Genomic DNA, 23,625 nt, shown 5'->3' with positions numbered 1-23,625 from the left:
GAGAGAGAGATGAGAGAGAGATGAGAGAGAGATGAGAGAGAGATGAGGAGAGAGATGAGAGAGAGATGAGAGAGAGATGAGAGAGGAATGAGAGAGAGATGAGAGAGAGATGAGGAGAGATGAAGAGAGATAAGAGAGATAAAGAGAGATAAGAGAGATTAAGAGAGATAAGAGAGATTAAGAGAGATAAGAGAGATAAGAGAGATAAGAGAGGATAAGAGAGATAAGAGAGATAAGAGAGATAAGAGAGATAAGAGAGATAAGAGAGATAAGAGAGATAAGAGAGATAAGAGAGATAAGAGAGATAAGAGAGATAAGAGAGATAAGAGATAAGAGAGATAAGAGAGATAAGATAGATATAGATATATATATATATATATATATATAAAATCCAAAAAAAGTGAGGTGCACACTGGGAACTTTTGTTTAGTTTAAAAAGTTAATTTTATTAAATATAAGTTAAAAATAGGTCAACGTTTCGGTCTGTTCCTGAGACCTTTATCAAGACCATTAACACGCCATAAAACATATTTTCCATAAATAAGTAAAACCAATTAGCACTCACCCAACCCCGTATCGCCCCTTGGGACATGTGATGCGTAGTTCCGCCCCCTCTCAGGGGTTAAACCTGTCACCACCTGAACCACATAAAAAGAAAGAAACAAGCTCAATACAAAATTGTCATTATATACATAATAGCTAAATCGCAGAATTTTTACTCTCACACAGAATATATTGCACTTGTAACAAAAAAGTGTAACAGTATAACCCCTATCTTTGTTGCAAAAAACAAAGAAGAGAGCAATACTCATTAAGCCCTGCTGGTGCTAAAGTGTTCAATTTCTTAATCCAAAATACTTCTCGTTGTAGCAGCATTAGCTCATTTTAGAGCTAACCTGTTTATGCACCAGTTCAAGCAGACCGCAATTATGCCTCAGTATGGCAGTAAGATACTCTTCTTCCGTCGCTACATCGACGATATCATTATCGTTTGGCGTGGGACGGAGGAAGAGTTCCATTTGATGGTTAGTGATTTGAATACACTTGAGAGCCCTGTTAAATTTACTTATGAAATTCACACTGAATGCATACATTTTTTGGATGTGGAACTTTTGAAGAAAGATGAACATATTGATTTCACTTTGTACCGTAAAAAGACGGACAAAAATGTTCTTCTTCACTATAATAGTTGCCATCCAAAGTCTATGATTAAATCACTACCCATCTCACAGTTCTGTAGAGTTTTAAGGAACAACTCAAATGAATCAGTGGCAGAGAATCAGCTACTTGAGATGTGGGGTAGATTTAAGCAACGAGGCTATCCGGACTATGTGCTTGAAAGGGCATTAGAGTCAGCTAGACATCGGGTGACAGTTCCCCATTGTGACACTAAAAAGTCCCATTTTGTCTATAGCACTAAATTCACCTCAGGGTCCAATTTGACGAATAGGACTATCAGAAACCACTGGGCCATTATCCAGGCTGATGATTCTCTTAGTAAGGTGGTTCCTAAGAACCTTATGAACTGTTACCAGAGAGGCACAAACCTGAGAGACCGCCTTGTCAAAAGTGATCCAGTAAAATGTTATCAAACACACCAAGATACATGGTTAAGTAACAACAAACCAGGTTGTTTTAAGTGCCCTTGCTGTACTTCCTGTAGATTTATGACACCAGGCAGCAGCTTCCTACATCCGCAAACAGGCAAACGATTTGCAATAAGACATCATATCACATGTACCACAACCCATGTAATCTATATGATTACGTGCCCGTGCGGGTTATCGTATGTGGGCAAAACCGATCAAACCTTACGCCTGCGAATGGACGGACATCGTTCTGCAATTAGTACAGCATTTCGTGATGGCCATACTAATAAACCGGTGGCTAATCATTTTCTTGAGGTTGGTCATAGGCTACCTACTTTTAGATATATTGCGATTGATCATATCCCCCCTCCCAGGAGAGGGGGCGATAGATCTAAAATGCTGCTACAACGAGAAGTATTTTGGATTAAGAAATTGAACACTTTAGCACCAGCAGGGCTTAATGAGTATTGCTCTCTTCTTTGTTTTTTTAAACAAAGATAGGGGTTATACTGTTACACTTTTTTGTTACAAGTGCAATATATTGTGAGTGAGAGTAAAAATTCTGCGATTTAGCTATTATGTATATAATGACAATTTTGTATTGAGCTTGTTTCTTTCTTTTTATGTGGTTCAGGTGGTGACAGGTTTAACCCCTGAGAGGGGGCGGAACTACGCATCACATGTCCCAAGGGGCGATACGGGGTTGGGTGAGTGCTAATTGGTTTTACTTATTTATGGACAATATGTTTTATGGCGTGTTAATGGTCTTGATAAAGGTCTCAGGAACAGACCGAAACGTTGACCTATTTTTAACTTATATTTAATAAAATTAAATTTTTAAACTAAACAAAAGTTCCCAGTGTGCACCTCACTTTTTTTGGATTTTGGATGCAGCATTGGATGGTAGCACCTCGGTCATTTATGTGGAGTAGTGGAGTGCTGAACTATTTGGACTGAAAAAACAAAAAAATGTTTTATTATTAAGCCTTATGCTTAATAATAATTTTTTTGTTTTTTCACTAAACCCTGCGAGTGCCGCAATCCTTGTTCACTATAGATAAATATAGATATACTTACACATACATATATATATATATATATATATATATATATATATATATATATATATATATATATATATATATATATATATATATATATATCTATTGTAACATGTTACCCTTTGCTGCTCTCGGCCAAGATGGAATCTACAGTACCACTGCCTGTAACTTTTGTAAATGGGTTTCCAAATCGTTGCTAAAAAGGACATCACGCCCATTTTTAAAGCACTGTGTACAGGAATAAGCCATGATGGATTGTATGTGGTTTTCTCTTAAGCAATGCCAGTAAGGGGAACCTGATAGTACCCTTTAGTAATTTGAGTGTCATTTTATACCATGGCTGGCACAGACTAATAGGTTTGCTTATCACACATTTGATTCCTAAATCATTCCCATCTGTGGTAAATTAATAATATTATTCTGATGCTCGTTGTCGGTTCATACAATACATCTTCATGTATATATTTTGGCAGGAATTTTCTTTACTCTATGCTTTTGCACAGCAGTTATTGTCTCTTCAAAGACAGCCGGAGGTCAATTGATTGATGAGAGCAGGGAAAAAGCAGATAGCAGAAGCTGAACTGAACACTAAATCTGTCCTTTGTGTGCAGTGACAGGCTGATACCATTTCCCGCTAGTGACTGCACACAGGGCAACATTGGGCTGAATTGGTGGTTTATTCTATAATGGAGACACTGACTAATGTAAAATTTGTCTTATACCCTTGATAGTATCATACTTTGCACAATAAATTGAATAGAATCATTTTCTTATTTGATTCAGTAGGACCAAATAAATATTTACATTTACATTCACTGAGATTTAAGGTCATGGATGTTTACTTACGGAAAAGTTGGAGGATCAAAGACAGATTTAATGGATCCGGCATAGATGGACAGGATGGAAATAATCACACAAGCCAAGAAGAGAGATGCAAACTTGTTCACATACTTAACCCCAACAAACACAATGATTGCCATGAAAGTGAGAAAGACAGTGCCATAAACACGCATATTGTTTAGCTTTGCACTAGCGTCCTCATGAGTGTTTGGAGAGTAGAAGATGGCAGCCTCAGGAACAATATACATCTAATAGGAATGAAGACACAAGAAACACAATCAATTATAGATATGGTATAGGGGACAACATAAATATCCATAATACACTAAACAAATATGTGTAATGTAAACTGAAAGGAAAACAAAGAAACAAAAATGGCACATTAAATAAGTCAAAAAGTCTTTTAATATTTCTTATGCTATGTACTGTATTCAGAAACAGGGAATGACAACCACAATGATGGACTAAGCACAGTAGAAATTAGTAGAAGCATTAGCATATTAACATAACTAAGTTATTCAAATAGTCGATTAAACTGAAACAGAACACTGGAACTGATTTGTGTATAATAAAATGCTTTTATTATACTTTTTTTAATATAAATATTAATGTTAACTGTGGTGTTGTAATGTTTCATGAAGTTAGGGCTAGGATATACAAAAGGGCATTGGAACAACAGAGAATAATGACTGGTTCCTAAAAGTAAAACAAAAAATAACAAGAAAGTCATAAGAATAGGTGATTATAGCAAGGCGCATACAACCATTAGATATATCCTAGCAAGACAGTGGCATATATAAATACATGATAACAAATTGAGTGAAGCACTTACAAAGTTCCCCCCCCCCCATCGATTACTTTCCGACAAAGCAAGAAAGTAAGGGATCAACTAATATGGAACAATTATGTCACTCCATACAAGGTGGCCAATTGAAAGTTGTGCACCCATATCCCTTAAGCTACTTCAAAACATATAATAAAATAGATATTTACAAAAAAAAAAAAAAGGAAAGAGTGAAAATTGCAATTAAAACGTGAAAGGAATAAAGCAATTAAACTGAGAAAAGGTAATCGCATTTCAGATTGTGTTCTCTGGAAAAAAAAGACACCAGTGAGTGGACATGATTACTCTGTGGTAAATATGGTAGAAGACACAATAGACAGCAATGTGTTTTTTCTTTAATATAGAAAGAAAACTAAGGACAAGGGGCTGTTCATATAGGTTTTGCAGAGCAGTGAGTGTGCCATGTCAGCAACTACTTTAGGAGGGGTTTGGATCATGACTTGTTGGGCAGGCTATAACTAATCTATTGCATTGGTTTGCTTCGGACGTTTGGTTTTTTCTTGTTTTTTTTAAATCACATATGGGTTTTTAACAAAAGTCAAAAAGCTTGCAAGGTTTTAGATGGCATGCTTTTATTTTTGTCAAAAAGCTTCACGTGGAAAGACTTTTTTAAAAAAAATCTGTATTAGAAGCAAACCAAAGCAGAAAACATGAGTGAGCTATAATCTGCAATTGTTCTGAATGAACCCAACCCTCAAGGGTTTATAAATCTGCCCCTTAAACTTTTGTTTATGTAATTGTGCATGTGTGTTTGTGCTTATGTATAAATGTGTGTGTATAGTCATCCAGTATTTAGGGAAACATATTCAAAGTAACGTAATTAATCAGATATCAACTGATCACAAATTTAACCAAATTCAATATGTTTGAAATGTAAACTACACCTTTATATTGTAAGCTCTAGCAAGGACAAATATCAGACCTACTTGTTCAAGAATTAATTTGAGTAACTTCTGAAACCATTAAAAGAATCTGCCATTACTATTAAATATGTTAATAGTAAAAAAATGAAGCAGGAAGGGGTGGTATCAGAGGGGGGTCAGCTAGTTGATAAAAACAAAAGAAAAGTGCAGATTCTGAACTCGTTTTTCTCATCTGTCTACACATATGAGGAACCAGTTAATGAAGGTTTCCTTCTTAATAGTCCCAATTCTAGTAATACAACTACTGATGCATGGTTCACACATGAGGAAATTCAAAAGAGACTAGAACATGTTAAGATAAACAAAGGTCCGGGCCAGATGGTATTCATCCCAGGGTCCTTAGCGAGCTTTGCTCTGTGATTGCCAAATCTCTTTACTTAAGGATTCACTGAGGTCTGGCATAGTGTTGAGAGACTGGCGAATTGCTAAAGTGGTGCTTCTATTCAAAAAAGCATCATGTTCTTAGCCTCAAAACTATAGGCCAGTTAGTCTGACGTCACTGGTAGGAAAGCTTTTCAAAGGGTTAATAAAGGATAAGATACTGGACTTTATAGCAAATCAAAATACTATGAGTGTGTGCCAGCATGGTTTTATACATAATGGATCTTGCCAGACTAACTTAATTTATTTTTATGAGAAGGTAAGCAGGGACCTTGATTCTGGGATGGCAGTGGATGTGATTTAGACTTTTCTAAAGCATTTGATACAGTGCCACACAAAAGGTTACTGGTTAAATTAAGGAATGTTGGCCTGTTTGTACCTGGATAGAGAACTGGCTAAAAGATATATACTAAAAAGAGTGGTGGTAAATGGAACATTTTGTAATAGGACCAGTGTTGTTAGTGGAATACCGCAGGGCTCTGTACTAGGTCCCTTGCTTTTCAACTTGTTTATTAATGATCTGGAGGTGGGCATTGAAAGTCTATTTTTGTAGAGGATACTAAATTGTGCAGAACTATAGGTACCATGCAGGATGCTGACACTTTGCAGAGTGATTTGTCTAAGTTGGGAAACTGGGCAGCAAACTGGAAAATGAGGTTCAATGTTGATAAATGCAAGGTTATGCACTTTGGCAAAAAGAATATAAATGCAAGTTATACACTAAATGGCAGTATGTTGGGAGTTTCCTTAAATGAGAAGGATCTAGGGGTTTTTGTAGATAGCAAGTTGTCTAATCCTGGGCAGTGTCATTCTGTGGCTACTAAAGCAAATACAGTTCTGTCTTGCATAAAAAAGGGCATGAACTCAAGGGATGAAAATATAATTATGCCTCTTTATAGGTCCCTGGTAAGGCCTCATCTGGAGTATGCAGTGCAGTTTTGGACTCCAGTCCTTAAGAGGGATATAAATGAGCTGGAGAGAGTGCAGAGATGTGCAACTAAACTGGTTAGAGGGATGGAAGACAAATTATGAGGATAGACTGTCAAGGTTGTGGTTGTTTTCTCTGGAAAAAAGGTGCTTGCGAGGGGACATGATTACACTTTACAAGTACATTAGAGGACATTATAGAGAAATAGCAGGGGACCTTTTTACCCATAAAGTCGATCACCGTACCAGAGGCCACGTTTTTGACTAGAAGAAAAGAAATTTAATTTGAAGCAACGTAGGTGGTTCTTCACAGTCAGGACAGTGAGGTTGTGGAATGTAACTATATGTAACTATCATCACCCGGCAAAGCATTCCATAGCCTTACATGCCCTCACTGCTTCAAATGAACACTCAGTCTAAATATGATGTGATTGGGGTGGCTGAAACATGGCTGAATGAGTCACATGACTGGGCAGTAAATATCAGTGGCTATACTTTGTTTCGGAGGGACAGAGGCAATAGAAAAGGAGGAGGGTTATGTCTGTTTGTTAGACAGAATTTAAAAGCTTATATAAAAGAGGAGGTTATGTTAGAAAATGCGGGGGCAGAAGTCTTATGGGTGGAATTCTTCACCAATACTCCTACAAAAAATCCAGCAAATTAATTGTAGGAGTATGCTATAGGCCAGCTAATGTAAGTGAGGAGGTTAAAGCTGGCCATAGATGCAAAGATCTGATCGTACGAATAGTGGATTCATACGATTTTCAGACCGTGTGTGGAGAGTCCCGACATTTTTCGTCCGGCGGAGATCGGTCGTTTGGTCGGTCGGACAGGTTAGAAAATTTCTGTCGCCTGCCGATAATATCTCCATGTATTGCTGATCGTACGATTTTCAGTGGGAGACTGTCACTAGCTTTGTCAGACATAACTATCGTACGAATGCGGTCAGGGGCAGAACATCGGCTGATCTACTCTTTTACTACTTTATTTGATCGGAATGGTAAGACTTTGATCTTTATGGTTAGTGGAGGGTCGGGAGATGGGAAAGTCCGATCTTACGTTGATTTGCACAATCGTATCTTTGCGTCAGCTTAAAGTGGACCCGTCACCCAAAAAAAATTATTCAAAATCCTATTTTATCACATTAGGCAAGCAAAATGAACTTTAATTACACTATATAAATTATTTAAATCTCGTTTCCTTCAGAGTGGAAGCAGGCAGGAGCCATTTTGTGCACATTGTTATTAAGACATCATCTCAGAATCTTGTTTGTGCACCAGAATGGGGGACCTGAAGTCCATCCCCGTGCCTGAATAGAAAGTGAAAGCAATTGCCTAGGCATAGAGGCGGGGCAGACAATATTTGATTGACATCTGAGATTTTTAAATGAGTTTACAACAGCTATGAATGCTTTAATAAAAAAATAGAAATTGGATTTCATGTTTAATTTGAAAAGGACTTTTATTATACAGATTTTTGTGTCTGGGTGACGGGTCCACTTTAAGCTCCTGATGCAAATAGAAAAGACTGCTAGTTTGGGTAAAGTAATGATAATTGGGGATTTTAATTACCCAGATATTGACTGGAGCAATAGTACTGCCAGATCAGTTAATGGGAACAAGTTTATAAACTTGTTGCATGACAATTTTATGGCACAGGTTGTTGAGAAGCCAACCAGAAAAAATTATATTCTGGATCTAGTGATCTCAAATGACCCAGAACTTATAGCAAATGTGCAAGTCATTGAACCCCTAGGTAATAGTGACCATAATGTTATATCTTTTAATGTCTGGTGCAAAAAAACAAATATACACTGGGGCAAAAAAAAAAAACCACCATGAATTCAATTAAAAGCTAATTTTAGTGTCTTGAGGCCTGCCCTTCAGAACTAAAAACACAGAACAGAAATGGATGTCATTTAAAATGATATTAAATCATTACTGTTCTTAATTTATTCTCTTAAGGAGTAAATGAAGAAGCTGTAAGAATCACCCTATGTGGCTTAATATAGAAGTAAAGAAGAAAAAGACATCTGAAAACTACAAGTCTGTTGGGACAGAAGCTGCACTTAATGAATATAAACACTATAATACATGTTGTAAATCAGCAATCTGGAAGGCAAAGAAAGCAAATGAAGAGTTTATTGCGGCGGAGACTAAGACTAACCCCAAAAAGTTTTTTAAATACATTAATAGTAAAAAGTTGCAGGTTGAGAGTGTTGCTCCATTAAATAATGGTATCAGTATGGTTGTAACAGATACTAACCCCAAAAAGTTTTTTAAATACATTAATAGTAAAAAGTTGCAGGTTGAGAGTGTTGCTCCATTAAATAATGGTATCAGTATGGTTGTAACAGATACAGAAAAGGCAAATGTGCTAATCAGTTCTTTTCTTCAGAGTATACAATAGAGGAATCTAAGTTCCCAGGCTCACTTCATAGCTGCACTGATGGCTCAGCTCAATCTAGTCAGTGGCTTACTCAAGATATGATCCATAAAGCTTTAATAAAAATGAATGTAAACAAGGCTCCAGGGCCTGATGGCACAGACCCCCGGGTTCTAAGAGAGCTTAGTGTAGTCTTAGACCAGCCCTTATTTCTGATTTTCTCAGATTCACTTTCATCTGGTATGGTATCTATGGATTGGAGAAAATATGATGTCATTCCAATATTTAAAAAGGGATTACGATCTCAACCTGGCAATTATAGGCCAGTAAATTTGACATCTGTGGTGGGCAAATTATTTGAAGGCTTGTTAAGGGATCACATTCAAAATTGTATTCTTGTGTTCCGACCGGAGAGGCTTCATCCTTCTTCTCCTGAGCCACTTACTACTTCTTCTCCGGAGCCGCTTCCTCCTTCTCCGGAGCCAATTCCTCCTTCTTCTCCAGAGCCGATTCCTCCTTCCCATCGCTTCTTCTGTAGCACACCTGGACCCTTCTTAGAACCCAAGCACCCCAGGGCACAATAGTCACCCCTGTGCCCCCCCTGATGGCAGCCTGAGTGTAGGGCTTGCTAAAGGGCTGGTGTAAAGCCTGAAATGTTGCCTGTTCTATCGAAAAAACATATCACCTTTTTTTAACCTATTCGAGTGCTGCAGGAAAGATCTGGAGTTTTACTTACAGAAAATTAGCTTGCAAATTATATTATAAAATTATATTTTGCAGCCTTGGTTTAGTATTTAACATTTACTGCTATAAAACATATAAAAGTAATTAAAAAAATAAGTAACACAAAATACATATGGATTTTTAAAATCATTTTATCTCCTATTTATTCAAATTCTATACATAGCTTTGCAGAAAAACCTAAAGTTGATATATTATTACCAGAAGTATCTCAACTGCTCCCAGCACATACATTGCTCCTGCAAATGTTGTCCCCAAATAGAAGCACAGACCCACAGCACCCCCAAATTCTGGGCCAAGGGAACGGGAAATCATGAAGTATGAGCCACCAGCTTTAAGAAAAACAAAACAAAAACTTTACAAACTCATCAAAACCCAAACATTGTCGTTAACATGTGAAAGTAATTGAAGGATTAATTGACGATTATTTGCCCTGCAATTAATTAATCCCTTTTACAAAGCACTGTTAAGGCCCCATCTAGATTATGCAGTACAGTTTTGTCTTACAGTGCTCAAACAGAATAGTATTGTATTAAAGTGACTCCAAAGAAGGGCAATTAAGTTGATCAAAGTTTTGAAAAGTTTCAGTTATTAAGAAAGACTGGCCAAGTTGGTGTTGATTACACTGGAGAGGAAGTGGTTAAGGGGAGGTATGATAATTATGTATAAATATATAGGTAGCCATGTAATAAACTCTCTGATGCAACAGGCCCTTAAACACACAAGGGCATTAAAAATAGAAGAAAAGAGGTACCATCTTAATATTCGGAAAGGGTTTTTACAGTGAGAAGTTTGTAGTTGTGGAAATCTGTTCCTCAAGTGATTGTACTTGATAAATAAGTGATTGTACTTGTAGATAAATTTGTTAGCTTCAAGGTGGGGTTTTTAGTGAGACAATACAGGGTTAAGAAAAATAACTGTTAGTACAAAGTTGCCAGATTGCAAGGCTTTATTTGGGTTTTTTGCCTCCTCTTTTTCCTTCTCTGGATTAACTAGATATTAGGCAGATTGCATATAGAAATAAAAGGTTGAACTTGATGGACGTGTCTTTTTTCAACCTAAATTATGATGTATTATACTATGGGGCATATTTATCAAAATGTAAGATTAGAATGCAGTCCTATGGAATTTTTAGAACTGTATTTATTAGGGGTGAAATTTAGGGGGTTATTTATTAAGCTCTGAATGTCTCTAGTCTGACCTTTAAAGGGGAAAAATTAAATTTTTTCAAAGAAATTTTTTTTTATTAAAGTTCAATAAAAAAAATTAACGCCAACTCAAACATGCCAAGAACATGGAAAAGTCAAGTCAGATGTCCCGTTAACAGACTTTCTGAGTTGCTCTGCCTTTTCGAAAAAATCATAGCTTTCGGGCGATTTTACAAAAAAAAATCATAGGATTTAAATTTTTATTACGATTTTACGATTGAGGCAGTCAGTCCCCCCTAATACAGCCAATTTAACATTTAAAGAGTTCACATTCTGAATTTCTGTAAAGTCAGTGTACATAAAAACAAGTAGAATGGAAAGATTGTAGTGAGAAAAAAGCCAAGTAAAGCAGGGAGTAACCATTTAATTCTTTCCTGGTCTCCTGAAGAGAGACCAGGAGTCAAATAGGGTTATGGCAGATTTAGAGAAGTAAACCTTTGCTACTAAAATCCCCTACCCTACATAGACCCCCCCCCCCAGCCTAGGTGCTACCTTTGCTATTCACCCCTAACTCTTTACTTAGCCCTCGGTGCCGAGTCTATCCAGCGGAGTTCGTGGCAGCCATCTTCTTCTCTCTTAACTGTGCCGAAAGTCACAGAAATTGCCGGAAGACCCGAATATTACCGAAGCGGCTGAAGATGGTGCCCCTGAACTCCGTTGGACAGAATCTGCACCAAGTGGTAAGTAAAGAAAAGGGCATTTAACAAAGGTACCGCATAGGCTGGGGGAAGAGCAGGGAGGGGGGGTCTATGTAGGATAGGGGGTTTTGTTAGCAAGGGTTGTTTCTACTTTAAAGAGCAGTCTAAGTGCACTTTAAATAGAAAGGTCATACAGAAAGCCAGAAGAACCAAAAATTATACCACAGAGATGTCCCTGTATACATTTCTGAATATAGCAGTATAAGTTGAGGATTGCTTTAATAAATGGCCAATATAGCCTGCGTGTATGGCCTTATTATTAACCTGCATCTTCATAGCTTTTCCTCTCTCTAGCAGCCTTGTAGAATGAACGCTCCTGCAATATTTTTTTTAATATATGCATTATGAAATAGCTATTATAAATAATGGGGGCTAAAAGAATACTTTGTATATGCATACATATTTCTGTCACTAGAATGAGACACAACCAGAATTGTTGTGGTTAATTCCAACCAGTACTGTAGATGACCCTCCCTGATTCTGTGGGAATAGTTTTTTGTGTGTGAGATCCAAGTAGTATTATTTACACACCCTTGATACAGTTTATAGTACAAGCATTTTCACAGAAGTTTAAGATTCGAAAGAAACTCAAGGGGAACTTTATTTATAGGAATTACCTGGTACAACTCCATTGGTAGCTATTGCACTCATTGAAATAGCTGTAAGCAGAGTCTGTATGAAACAAAAAAAAGTCAAACATTAAATAGTTAAACATTTCAAAAAGGATATAGTATTCATCATTTCAAGATGAATACTGAAGCCTTTGACATAGACATAGCCTTTGACATAGACATAGATATGGGACCTGTTATGCAGAATGCTCAGGACCTGGGGTTTTCTGGATAACTGATCTTTCTGTAATTTGGATCTCCATACCTTCTAGAAAATCATGTAAACATTGCATAAACCCAATAGGCTGTTTTTTCTTCCAATAAGGATTAATTATATATTAGTTTGGATCAAGTACAAGGTACGGTTTTATTATTACAAATAAAAAAGTAAATAATTAAATTATTGGATTATGGATTATTTGGATTCTGGATAATGGATCCCATACCTGTATTATGCATGTATAACCTCTGTTCCAAATTATTATAAATATTATCAACTGTTATTGGCTACAGAGACTGACCAAATGAATTATAAAAATTGCTCACAAACCACTTTAAACTGCCATTGATTTCAAGCCATAAATTCTCGCAAATAAAATTATTCCTTAAATATATATGTGCAAATGTTTCTAAGCATTTTGGTTATCCCAAGTTGGAGACAAAAAAAAAAAAAACACCTTAAAAAGAACAATGCTGAAGGCAATTCTGGAGGCATACAGTAGTTGGCCATAGGGACATTAAAGGGATTCTGTCACAGGATTTTTTAACCCCAAAACCCAGTTAATTTAATTCCGCACTGAATATACTGTAGTTATAACAGCTTTTTTTTATATTTAATTTAGAATTTTGACATTGGGCTAGACATGTTCCCAGGTGCCCCCAGTCATGTGACTTGTGCTCTTATAAACTTCAGTAACTCTTTACTGCTGCACTGCAAGTTGTGATATAAACCCCTTCCCTTCCTAATTTAAGTTGGAGAAACAAAAGTTTATCAAAAGTTTATCTCAAAGAAGTTCTATTGTTTAGTGCTTGCTCCTTCTGAAATTTTCAGAATCGGCACAATGTAGTGAGATTGCTGCCCTACACCAATATTAAAAATATAAAAAAAATACATTTTAAATAATAATAGAAGGAATGATTTGCAATGTAAACAGTGTAATTTAGAAATACAAAAGTATACCGTGTAATTTAGAAATACAAAAGTATACTGTGTCATTTAGAAATACAAAAGTATACCAGAAACATGACAGTATCGCTTTAAAGGAATTGTTCAGTATAAAAATAAAACCTGGGTAAATAGATAAAATAAAAATAAATACTCAAAGATTTTCAATGGTGGACATCTCATAATTTTATAAAATTATATGATTTGTTATTACTTACGGGTTTCAAATCCTGGATAACATTGCAAGAAACACTAGCAATCCCTCCCAGAGAATTTTTGAGGTACTCCCAACTGTCTCATTTCTACTTTTCCCAATTGCAACGTAAACCCTCCTTTTCAGGCTCCCTATTTGAGCATCTTTGTAAAAATGCAATAGTCACTAAAGGAAATATTTCTACAATCTACTCGATGTTAATTGAGGTTCCATCATCCTCTTACACTACCTATATGCAAGCATGGGAAAAAGATTTCGCTTTCACATGGACTCCAATAAATTGGTCTACAGCATTGCACTCAACACATAAATTATCACCTAATATTGCTATACGTGAAATGGAGTATAAATTACTTTCACAATGGTATTTTACACCGCAATGTAAACATGCCATTTGTTCCACTTCGACCTCACAATGCTTTAGAGGATGTGGAGAGTGCGGAGATTATAAACACTCTTGGTGGACTTGTTTGATTGTAGAAAATTACTGGAATGCCATAGTTCAGATAGCATCGGAGATATTTCACAGCCCAATATTACGAGCCCCAGAACACAGTTTATTGAACTATCCACTCCCTGGTTTTGACAAATCGGCTAATTATTTATTGTTGCAAATATGGTCAGCAGCACGATGGGTTATAGCACTTAATTGGATTTCTCCAACTCTCTCTGTGCCTCAATTTCTATTTTGACTCAACTATATACAAGAAATGCACTATTTAACAGCGATAGTTGAGAACAAAAGAGAGAACCACAACATTATATGGCAACCTTGGGAAGATTTCAAATAGTCCCCTTCCTTCCCATTACAACTTAGATAACATCACCTCCTACCCATGCGATAATGATCAATGAGGACGTTCAGAATAATTTTTATTGTTTCATTTATACAGATAGGACAGCGTGTATCATATTACCAGAATATCATAGTACAACTATTTGAGATTACGGCTCAACAAAAGTTATGAAGCCACATTTGTATAATATGTTTATTTTATTTTTATTTTTTTTAGTTTAAAAGTTATGTGCAACAATATATCATCAACATTGTGTCAGGTACTCAGATTTTTGAACTGTCAAAATATATTGTTTGTAATGCAATGCTGATACTTTACCTATTTTATTCAATGTTGACACATGTATACTTTACAGTGAAAACCAATAAACAGAGATATGTTAAAAAAATAAATAAAATAAAAAATGTTTCTAATATAGATAGCCAAAAATGTAATCTATTAAGGCTGGAGTGAGCAGATGTCTAACATAATAGAACACAACTTCCTGCTTTGCAGCTCTCTTGGTTTCTACAGATTGGTTACCAGGCAGTAACCAATCAGTGACTTGAGGGGGGGGGGCACATGGTTCATAACAGTTTGCTTTTGAATCTGAGGTGAATTACAAACTCACTAAACAGTTCTGTCCTTTGTGGCCCCCCTTCAAGTCACCGACTAGCTCAGAGTTAGAGAGCTGAAAAGCAGGAAGTTCTGGTTCATATGTTAGACATCTGTTCACTTCAGCCTTTATAGATTACATTTTTAGCTAACTATATTAGAAACATTTTTTATTTTGCACAGCAATCTATTTAGCCAATTTTTATTTTTACACTGAACTGTTCCTTTATGGAGAAATCTCCACCTATAACTTCTTAAGTGAGGGGTAAAGATCATTTTTTGGTGTTAAGGCAGCACTATGTGGTGTTTTACATAGCATAATAAATATGCCCCCCACTAATTTTGCCACATGTCCTGAACCAGACAATCTTTGTATTCTAAAACCTGGATGAAAATTTGCTCACTTTACCCCCAGAATGTATGAACCTGCCCCTACTAACATCATTCCTTCCACCCTCAGCATCTGCCCTGCCCCAACATCATAGTCCAAATCGCTGCCCCGAGGAAGGTGGCAACCCTACCCCAGCACTGCCTGTAGATATCACTGTGCAGTCTTCCAGCCCTTGTAGCAAAAGTGCAATCACCCAGCAGTCCATGCAGATAGAATGATAGCTTTCTCCCCACTGACACCGTATTATTCAGCCATCCCAAAATGGCTCTTCTGACATTTTCAAACTTCATTTGAAATGAGGGTAAGTGACCCCAGCAGCCAGAAACTATTGCTCTGTGAGGCCAATTTTTTCTGCTATTGTTACTTTTTATTGCTTATCTTTCTATGCAGGCCCTCTCCTGTTCATATTCCAGTCTCTCGGGAACCAGAAATACCAAACTGGAGAGCAACCAAAAAGCCAAATAATTGAACAACTATAAAAAAAATAAAAATATGATTCATTGCAAATTGCCTTAGAATAGTAATGTCTACTTCATGCTAAAAGTAAATTTAAATGTGAACCGCCCCTTTAACTGGCTTTGTCAATCTACAACTACAGCATGAAGCAACAAGGGGATGAACACACTAGGCAGGGTAGAGGACTATTTTTTGACAGTTGCAAAGATTTTGAGATATAGTTACATAGTTAAGTTGGATTGAAAAAAAGACCAAAGTCCATTAAGTTAAACCCCTCAAAATGATCACCAATGCACATAAATACACACAACGAAATGATTTTTAAACTTGCTCAATTGTCATCTGGCTGATTTTCAGCTGATTAACGGTCAGGGAAGCCTGTTGGAGGGCCCCATACACTGGCCAATAAGTTGCTGACTTTGACTTTGACTGTTAGCAGCTTTTATCACCCCTTGCATGTGCAGCTTTTTAACCTACTTCTCTATTAAGCTTTAGTTCTCCTGTAATCTTTATTTTGGTGATTATTTCAACAATTTGTTTGCTAAAACATGAATATGAATAATTCAGCAGTTACAATGTATTCTTAAAAATGAATATTTAACCATACAAAGAACAGACTTCATAACACAAACACACTAAGCCACCATGCATACACACTGTTCTTTTCTAACTGGATGAGAAACTACAAAAAATTTAAGGAATAGTTGTTACTGAAGTAAAGTGCTAAAACATGGCTTCCGTTTTGGAGCCAAAAAAGCAGCAAAATATTAATGGCAGACCTTCAGTAATGCTAGTAAGAGGCTGAGCAGTGACGTAACTAGAGGGGGGCGGGGGGCCCTGGCGCGGGACGCGCTGCCGGGCCCCCCACCCCCCTCCGTACACCCGGAAATGGCCGGGAATCGTGGCACGTGAGCCCTGGCCCAATTGCACCCCCTGCTCCCCCGGTAGTTACGCCACTGAGGCCGAGGGATTAAGCAATACTCACTGCTAGTTAATCTGGCCACTTCCTAGTCACGACAATAAATTACTGGGAAAGTAACCTGTGAGAGAAAGTGTGACCTGGTGCATAGCTAAAAGTGTTGTGATTAAAGTGAGTCAGGAAGGAAGTTCCTCAACAAAACAGAGTGAATCTAGAAACAGCAGTGTCGGTATATCCCCTCCTTCAAACCCTATGCGGAATGGCTCAGTCAATCTTGTGGTGAAGCACGGTATAACAGGGGCTAATAGTTAGCTATTGTAAATGCTCAGTGTCCAAATAGCTTGTTTGTGGGGAGCCTAGCTGAAATTTTATTGTTGTTCACAACCCCAAACAGAATTTGCTTTCCCTATCGGGAGTTTCTGTATCAATACAGTCGCTTAAAGTGGACCTGTCATCTAGACATAAAAATCTGTATAATAAAAGTCCTTTTCAAATTAAATGTGAAATCCAAATTCTTTTTTTTATTAAAGCATTCATAGCTGTTGTAAACTCATTTAAAAATATCATCTGCAATGATGGCTCAGCTCAATCGAGTCAGTGGCTGACTCAAGATATGATTTATAAAGCATTAATAAAAATGAATGTAAACAAGGTGCCAGGGCCAGATGGCATACACCCCTGGGTTCTAAGAAAGCTTTGTTCAGTTTTAGACTGGACTATATTTCAGATTTTTTCAGATTCGCTTTCTACTAGTATGGTACCTATGGATTGGAGAAAAAGTGATGTCATTCCACTATTTAAAAAGGGATTACAATCTCAGCATTGGAAATTAAAGGTCAGTAAGCAATCACATGCCAGACATACATTAGATGTCCTATCCCAAATCAAAAAACTAGAAATTACGGAGAATACTCTCTTAATAGCCTTAGATGCTGAATCATTATACACTTTGATAAAGCATGATTTGGGTTTACAAGCATTACGATTCCTCAATAACTATATGGGAGATAGGAAGGATACTATCGAACTCTTATGTAAAATGATGAGGTTTGTTTTATGCTTCAACTATTTTACATTTAACGAAAAGTTTTATTTGCAAACACAGGGGACCGCTATGGGCACCTCGTGTTCTTGGGCTTCTGGGAAAAAACTGTGGTACAGGGTCAGGCCCTAACTCCCTATCGGTCGAAAATCCTTAAATGGATTCGATACATCGATGATATTCTAGTGATCTGGGAGGGAACAAAGGATGAGGCAATTGAATTTGTGTCACAGTTAAATGACAATTATCTAAACATCAGATTAACTATGGATATTTCTAAAAAAATCCATTCATTATTAATCCATTTTATTATATAAAATCTATAATGAAAAATAGCTTGTAAATAAAAACTTCAGAAAAGATCCTTATAAAAATATACAAGACTAATAATCAAAACCAATTGAAACGTTGCTTAGAATTGAACAGTCTATAACATACTAAAAGTTACCTTAAAGGTGAACCACCCCTTTAAAAAGAATTTGGTTAACAATGGAATCCTTTAATGAACAGGCCAAAAAATTTAAAGTAAGATTTAAACAGAGAGGTTATTCTGGCAAAATAATCAAAAAAGGTTATCACAGAGCACTATTTACTGACAGACAAACCAGTACAAACAAATGAGACAATACAGTTTATTACCACCTTTAACACGAAGATTTCCTAGATATGTGATATTATTAATAAACACTGGCCAGTGATATTAGAAGATGAAAATTTAACTCTCTCACTACAGGATAAGTTAAAATATGTTACAAGAGAAGTCCAAATTTGAAGGATATACTTTCAAAAAGTCATTTTTAATATTCTGGCCCCAATAACACTAAAAACAATTAGGGGTGCTTTCCGTGTGGGGATTGTAACATGTGTAACAAGCTGTTGAAGATCTCCTCCTTTGTAGATAGATTTGGAAAGGAAAACACAGTAAATTGTAGAACACAAGGAGTAATATACTGTATAGAGTGTCTGTGTCAAAAGAAAAATATAGGAATGACCACACAAATGCTGAAAACAAGGATACAACAGCACTGTAGTACAACTGCAGACACTCAGACTAAAAAAAGAGAAAACAATATCGACTGTTGCACAACATTTCAATTTATATTACAACATGGATCCAACCAATTTAAAATTTTGGGCTTTGAAAAAAATAATTTGGGTATTAGAAAGGGCAACCTGAAACAAGCCCTCCTTAAATGTGAAAGCCACGGGAATTAATGAAAAAAATGTATTTACAGCCTTTATTTGATTTTTTTTTTAAATTATTAATTGTGGTTTTAATTCATTGATAAATAAAAGTATAAATTTTAAAAAGTCATGATAAATTCATCAATTGACAACTAATCAGGTCCAGATCTATTTACATTCAATTCATAAAAAGGGGATTTGTATTACTCACCGATAAATCCTTTTTCTCCGAGTCCTGTCAAGGCAGCACAGGGACAGATGGGTTAATGCACACTTCCCTTCAGGAGGCAGGATGGCTTTAAAGAAGTGAAATAGTGATGGTCTGCCCCTCAGATCCTCCTCTTCCTTGCATTAGACCCTCCCCTATTAGTTCCATTTAGCAAAGCTGTAGACATTTGTTAGTGGTATGTAATTTTTTTTTTGGGTGGGGCTCCCTGTGCTGCCTTAACAGGACTCAGAGAAAAGGATTTATCGGTGAGTAATACAAATCCCCTTTTCTCTGGGAGTCCTTTCGCAGCACAGGGACAGATGGGTTAGTCCCAAAGCAGAGAAGAAGGGTGGGCAGTGAATAGTAGAGAGAAAAACATTCATGAGTAAAAACAGAGGCTAGTCACTAAGTTGCTCTAACATGGCAGTGACTGGCAGTTTTAGAACTTTTATGGAATAACTGTCTGAAGAACTTTGAGACCGAATGCCGCGTCTGATGAGAAAACATTGAACTTGTAGAACTTTGTGAAAGTGTGAAGTGACAACCATGTGGCCTCTTTGCATAGCTGTTCTGCTGATGCCTCATTAGATAAGGCCCAGGACGTGCTAAGGTGCTCGTGTGGAGTGAGCTGTGACTTTGAAAGGAACAATCTGTCCTTTAATTTGGTACGCCTTGACGATGGTGTGTTTGGATGCTTTCGCACCTTTGCATGAAGATCCATAGAGAACGAATAGTGCATCGGCCTTCCTGAACTCTTTAGTTCTGTGTATATAGAACTTTAGTGCTCGAGCCACATCTAGGGCGTGAAGACTGCGTTCTGCCTCTGTCTGAGGTTTAGGACATAGTAAGGTTTAGGACATAGTGAGGGCAACACTATCTCCTGGTTTATGTGGAAGGCAGAATTGACTTTAGGTAGGAAAGTTGGCACAGTATGTAGAACCACCTTGTCTTGGTGGAATATGGAAAAAGGTGGTTTATGACTCAATGCGCCCAGTTCCGATTCTCTTCGGGCTGAGGCAATAGCTACCAAAAAGACTACCTTCAATGTTAGTAGTTGTAGACTGGTAGTGGCCAGTGGTTCAAATGGCTTTGTTTGCAGTACTTTGAGCATGAGGTTTAGGTCCCATGGCAGTGTGGGCTGTCAAAACGGTGGATTAATGCGAGATGTCGCTTGTAAAAAAGTCTTGACTTCTTGCTGAAATGCTAAAGGAAAAAAACAGTGACAGTGCAGAGACCTGTACTTTGAGAGAATTGACTCCTAACCCTTTGTCTAGCCCTGCTTGTAGAAATTCAAGTAGAATAGGTAACCTGCAGGTGAAGTGATACAATGAATGACTTTGGCACCAAATCATAAAGGTGTGCCAAATACGGTAGTAAGATGATGCCACTGTTTTCTTGCGAGCTTGCAAAAGAGTTTTTGTCACTCTGTCTGAGAATCCCTTACGCCTCCAGATGGTGCTCTCAAGAGCCATGCCGTTAGTGAGAGTTGTTTTAGGTTGGGATGTCTGTACTGGTCCTGGAGAAGGAAGTCCTCTCTTAGAGGTATTGTGTACTGTGTGGGGTTGAGGTTTGCGCGAACACTTAAAATTATACTAAAGCTGCACCGCTGATTTTTGTGGATCCACCTGTCCACTGTGTTCAGATTTGGATATTGTGGGGTAGAGTGCGCTAATAATTGCAGAAAAAATATTTCCAGGGACCTGTGTGGAGAGACAATATATAGAGTAGTACGCTCAAAAGAAAATCCTTACAGACTTTTCATGGAACTACTCACAAATTTGAAGTACAAATGCGTGTATATTGTCTCCGATGTAATCCTGCAATACAGAGGCTTCAAATGGTGTTATATCGTCGGAACCGCCGGTTTCACCCTGCGCTATATTTTACACTCACCAGATCGTAGTGCAATGAAAGCATGTAGTCTTGCGTGTATTCCTTAGGGTGCGCTCCCTTGTCGGCAGACAGGGAACGGTGTCATCCACTTGAAGCAGCTGCTAGGCCTGGTAATTACAGCTCACCTCTTGTGCTGGCGTTCGTGCCGATCTTGAATTTCTCTGCCTTGCTAACGGTCCAGTATGTTAGGGAAAAACTTTTCACCAATAGTTTATCCTGATCCTTAAACTATTGGTGAAAAGTTTTTCCCTAACATACTGGACCGTTAGCAAGGCAGAGAAATTCAAGATCGGCACGAACGCCAGCACAAGAGGTGAGCTGTAATTACCAGGCCTAGCAGCTGCTTCAAGTGGATGACACCGTTCCCTGTCTGCCGACAAGGGAGCGCACCCTAAGGAATACACGCAAGACTACATGCTTTCATTGCACTACGATCTGGTGAGTGTAAAATATAGCGCAGGGTGAAACCGGCGGTTCCGACGATATAACACCATTTGAAGCCTCTGTATTGCAGGATTACATCGGAGACAATATACACGCATTTGTACTTCAAATTTGTGAGTAGTTCCATGAAAAGTCTGTAAGGATTTTCTTTTGAGCGTACTACTCTATATATTGTCTCTCCACACAGGTCCTCTCTTAGAGGTAGATGCCATGGTTGTGTGATCGACAGATTTAAAAGGTCTGAGAACCAGGCTCTTCTGGGCCAATATGGTATGATCACAATGGCCTTGGTGTTGAACAGACGCATTCGACGCAGAATCGGATGAATCATGGGAATTGGTGGAAAAATTTAAACTTTGACAAATGTCCATGGCATTACCATTGCGCCTACCGCGACTGCCTTATGGTCCTGGTACCTGGAGCAGTATCTGGGTATCTGATGATTGAAGCATGATGCCATTAAATCTATTTGTGGGTTTCCCTATCCCACTGTGATCTGGCTAAAAACTTTCGGATTGGGGACCATTCCCCTGGATCCAAGAAATGATGACTTAGGAGGTCTGGGTATGAGGTATGGGTTTCTGACCATCTTAGTACCCGCTGAGCTTTCTGCCACACTTCGCGTGCCTCCTTGATGATTTATATAGGCAACTGCTGTGGCATTGTCGGATTGTATTTTTATTGGGCGGGGCTTGAGCAGATGAGTCCAGTGACTGCCCTGATTTCGAGGACACTGATGTGTAGTCTTGTCTCTGGCGGTGTCCATTTGCCTTGGACTTTGTGATGACCGTAAACTCTGCCCCAACCTATTAGGCTGGTGTCTGTGGTAACGAGGGACCAGTGTTTGATCGAGCAAATTCTGAGTTTTTTGAGGTTCTGTGTTTGGAGCCACCACCTCAGAGATTGCCTGGTTGATTGCAACAGGTTAATGAGGGCTTCTAGATTGTGATGAAGTCTGTCCCACTTTTGCAGGAATTCTAGTTGGAGGTAGCGCATGTGGAATTTGGCATATGGTACGAGCTCCATGGAGGCCGTCATAAGCCCTAGAAGGTGCATGGTACCTCTTGCTGACAGCTGTCTGTGAATTATAGCGTAATTCGCAGCTGCCCTCAATTTTCTTGTTTTTTGGTCTGATAGAGACACCTTGTGTGTTCTGGAATCAAATTGTGCTCCTAGGAAAATGATCGTTTGAGAAGGGCTTTTTAAAGCCATCCTGCCTCCTGAATGGAAGTGTGCATTAACCCATCTGTCCCTGTGCTGCCAAAGGAGTCCCGGAGAAAATGGCTTTCCATTTGGAAAATGATATATATAGCTAAATGCTTATTCTACAACCGCTTGGTTAATATAGTTGACCATCTGTTAAATACCCTGCTCCTTTACATTAATGCCATGATGTATTCTCTAAAGATGAGCCAGAGAAATCCTTCAAGATTTCTGGCCAGGGTAGTGTAAGCCTGGGAGATCGCGTGAGGGCTTACACACAATTGTCTGAGAGTTTTGGCGAGACTCCCTAACGACATCATACGCGGAAATAGTTTTAAATTGCGGTCCCGGGAAAAGCCGACTCTTTCGCTTTGACAAAGCTACATAGCGAAACGCACGTCGCCGAGCATGTTCTCCTCTGCTTAACTTTTATATTGATTTTAATATTTAAAAGATGGAGATTCGCTGAAACTATATTATATATATATATATATAAATGATTATATTATATATATAAATGATTAATCTAATCTGAAACTACAAGGGTGGGGTGGCGTTTGGAAGGACTGCTCTCTGGACATTGTATATCTTTTCTTCCTTCCTACATTTCTAAGGGGCTGACGATTTGTGGTTTTTGAGTCTTCGCTAGCTCTCTTCAAACAGTTTAAGGCAGGTAACAAACGAGACCACAGTCCTGGTTACCCAGTCTTCTCCAAGCTTTGTGGTGTCCCAGGGATAGTAAACAAATAGGCAGTAGAAACCGGGACAACTCCACCTCTCCTTTATTTATTTTCCAATCTATGATTTCATACAATGTGAGCAGCTCATTTAATTAATTCATTCCCATTAATTTACCGGCTATCAATTCTCTAATTTAAATTTTATGTATATAAATTGTGATCTTTA

The 23,625-nt window shown here is 37.8% G+C and overlaps 1 protein-coding gene across 4 annotated transcripts in view; it reads right to left on the bottom strand.

The window, feature by feature from the left end:
* Nucleotides 1–23,625, bottom strand: part of LOC108715345 (solute carrier family 12 member 4) — a 287,853-nt gene that overhangs the window by 170,274 nt on the left and 93,954 nt on the right. For 3 of the 4 annotated variants that reach the window (XM_018260421.2, XM_018260420.2, XM_041561092.1), the window contains 3 exons: nt 12,215–12,269; nt 9,893–10,023; nt 3,497–3,738 (listed from right to left, as the gene is read on the bottom strand). In XM_018260421.2, the coding sequence (XP_018115910.1) occupies nt 3,497–3,738; nt 9,893–10,023; nt 12,215–12,269 (428 nt within the window). The remainder of the gene's footprint in view (nt 1–3,496; nt 3,739–9,892; nt 10,024–12,214; nt 12,270–23,625) is intronic. The other variant, XM_041561093.1, reaches the window with a different exon arrangement.

Source organism: Xenopus laevis, chromosome 4S (assembly GCF_017654675.1).
Source record: "Xenopus laevis strain J_2021 chromosome 4S, Xenopus_laevis_v10.1, whole genome shotgun sequence".
Taxonomy (NCBI): Eukaryota; Metazoa; Chordata; class Amphibia; order Anura; family Pipidae; genus Xenopus; species Xenopus laevis.
The sequence above is the reverse complement of the archived record's forward strand: the minus strand, read 5'-3'. Positions and strand labels throughout refer to the sequence as shown.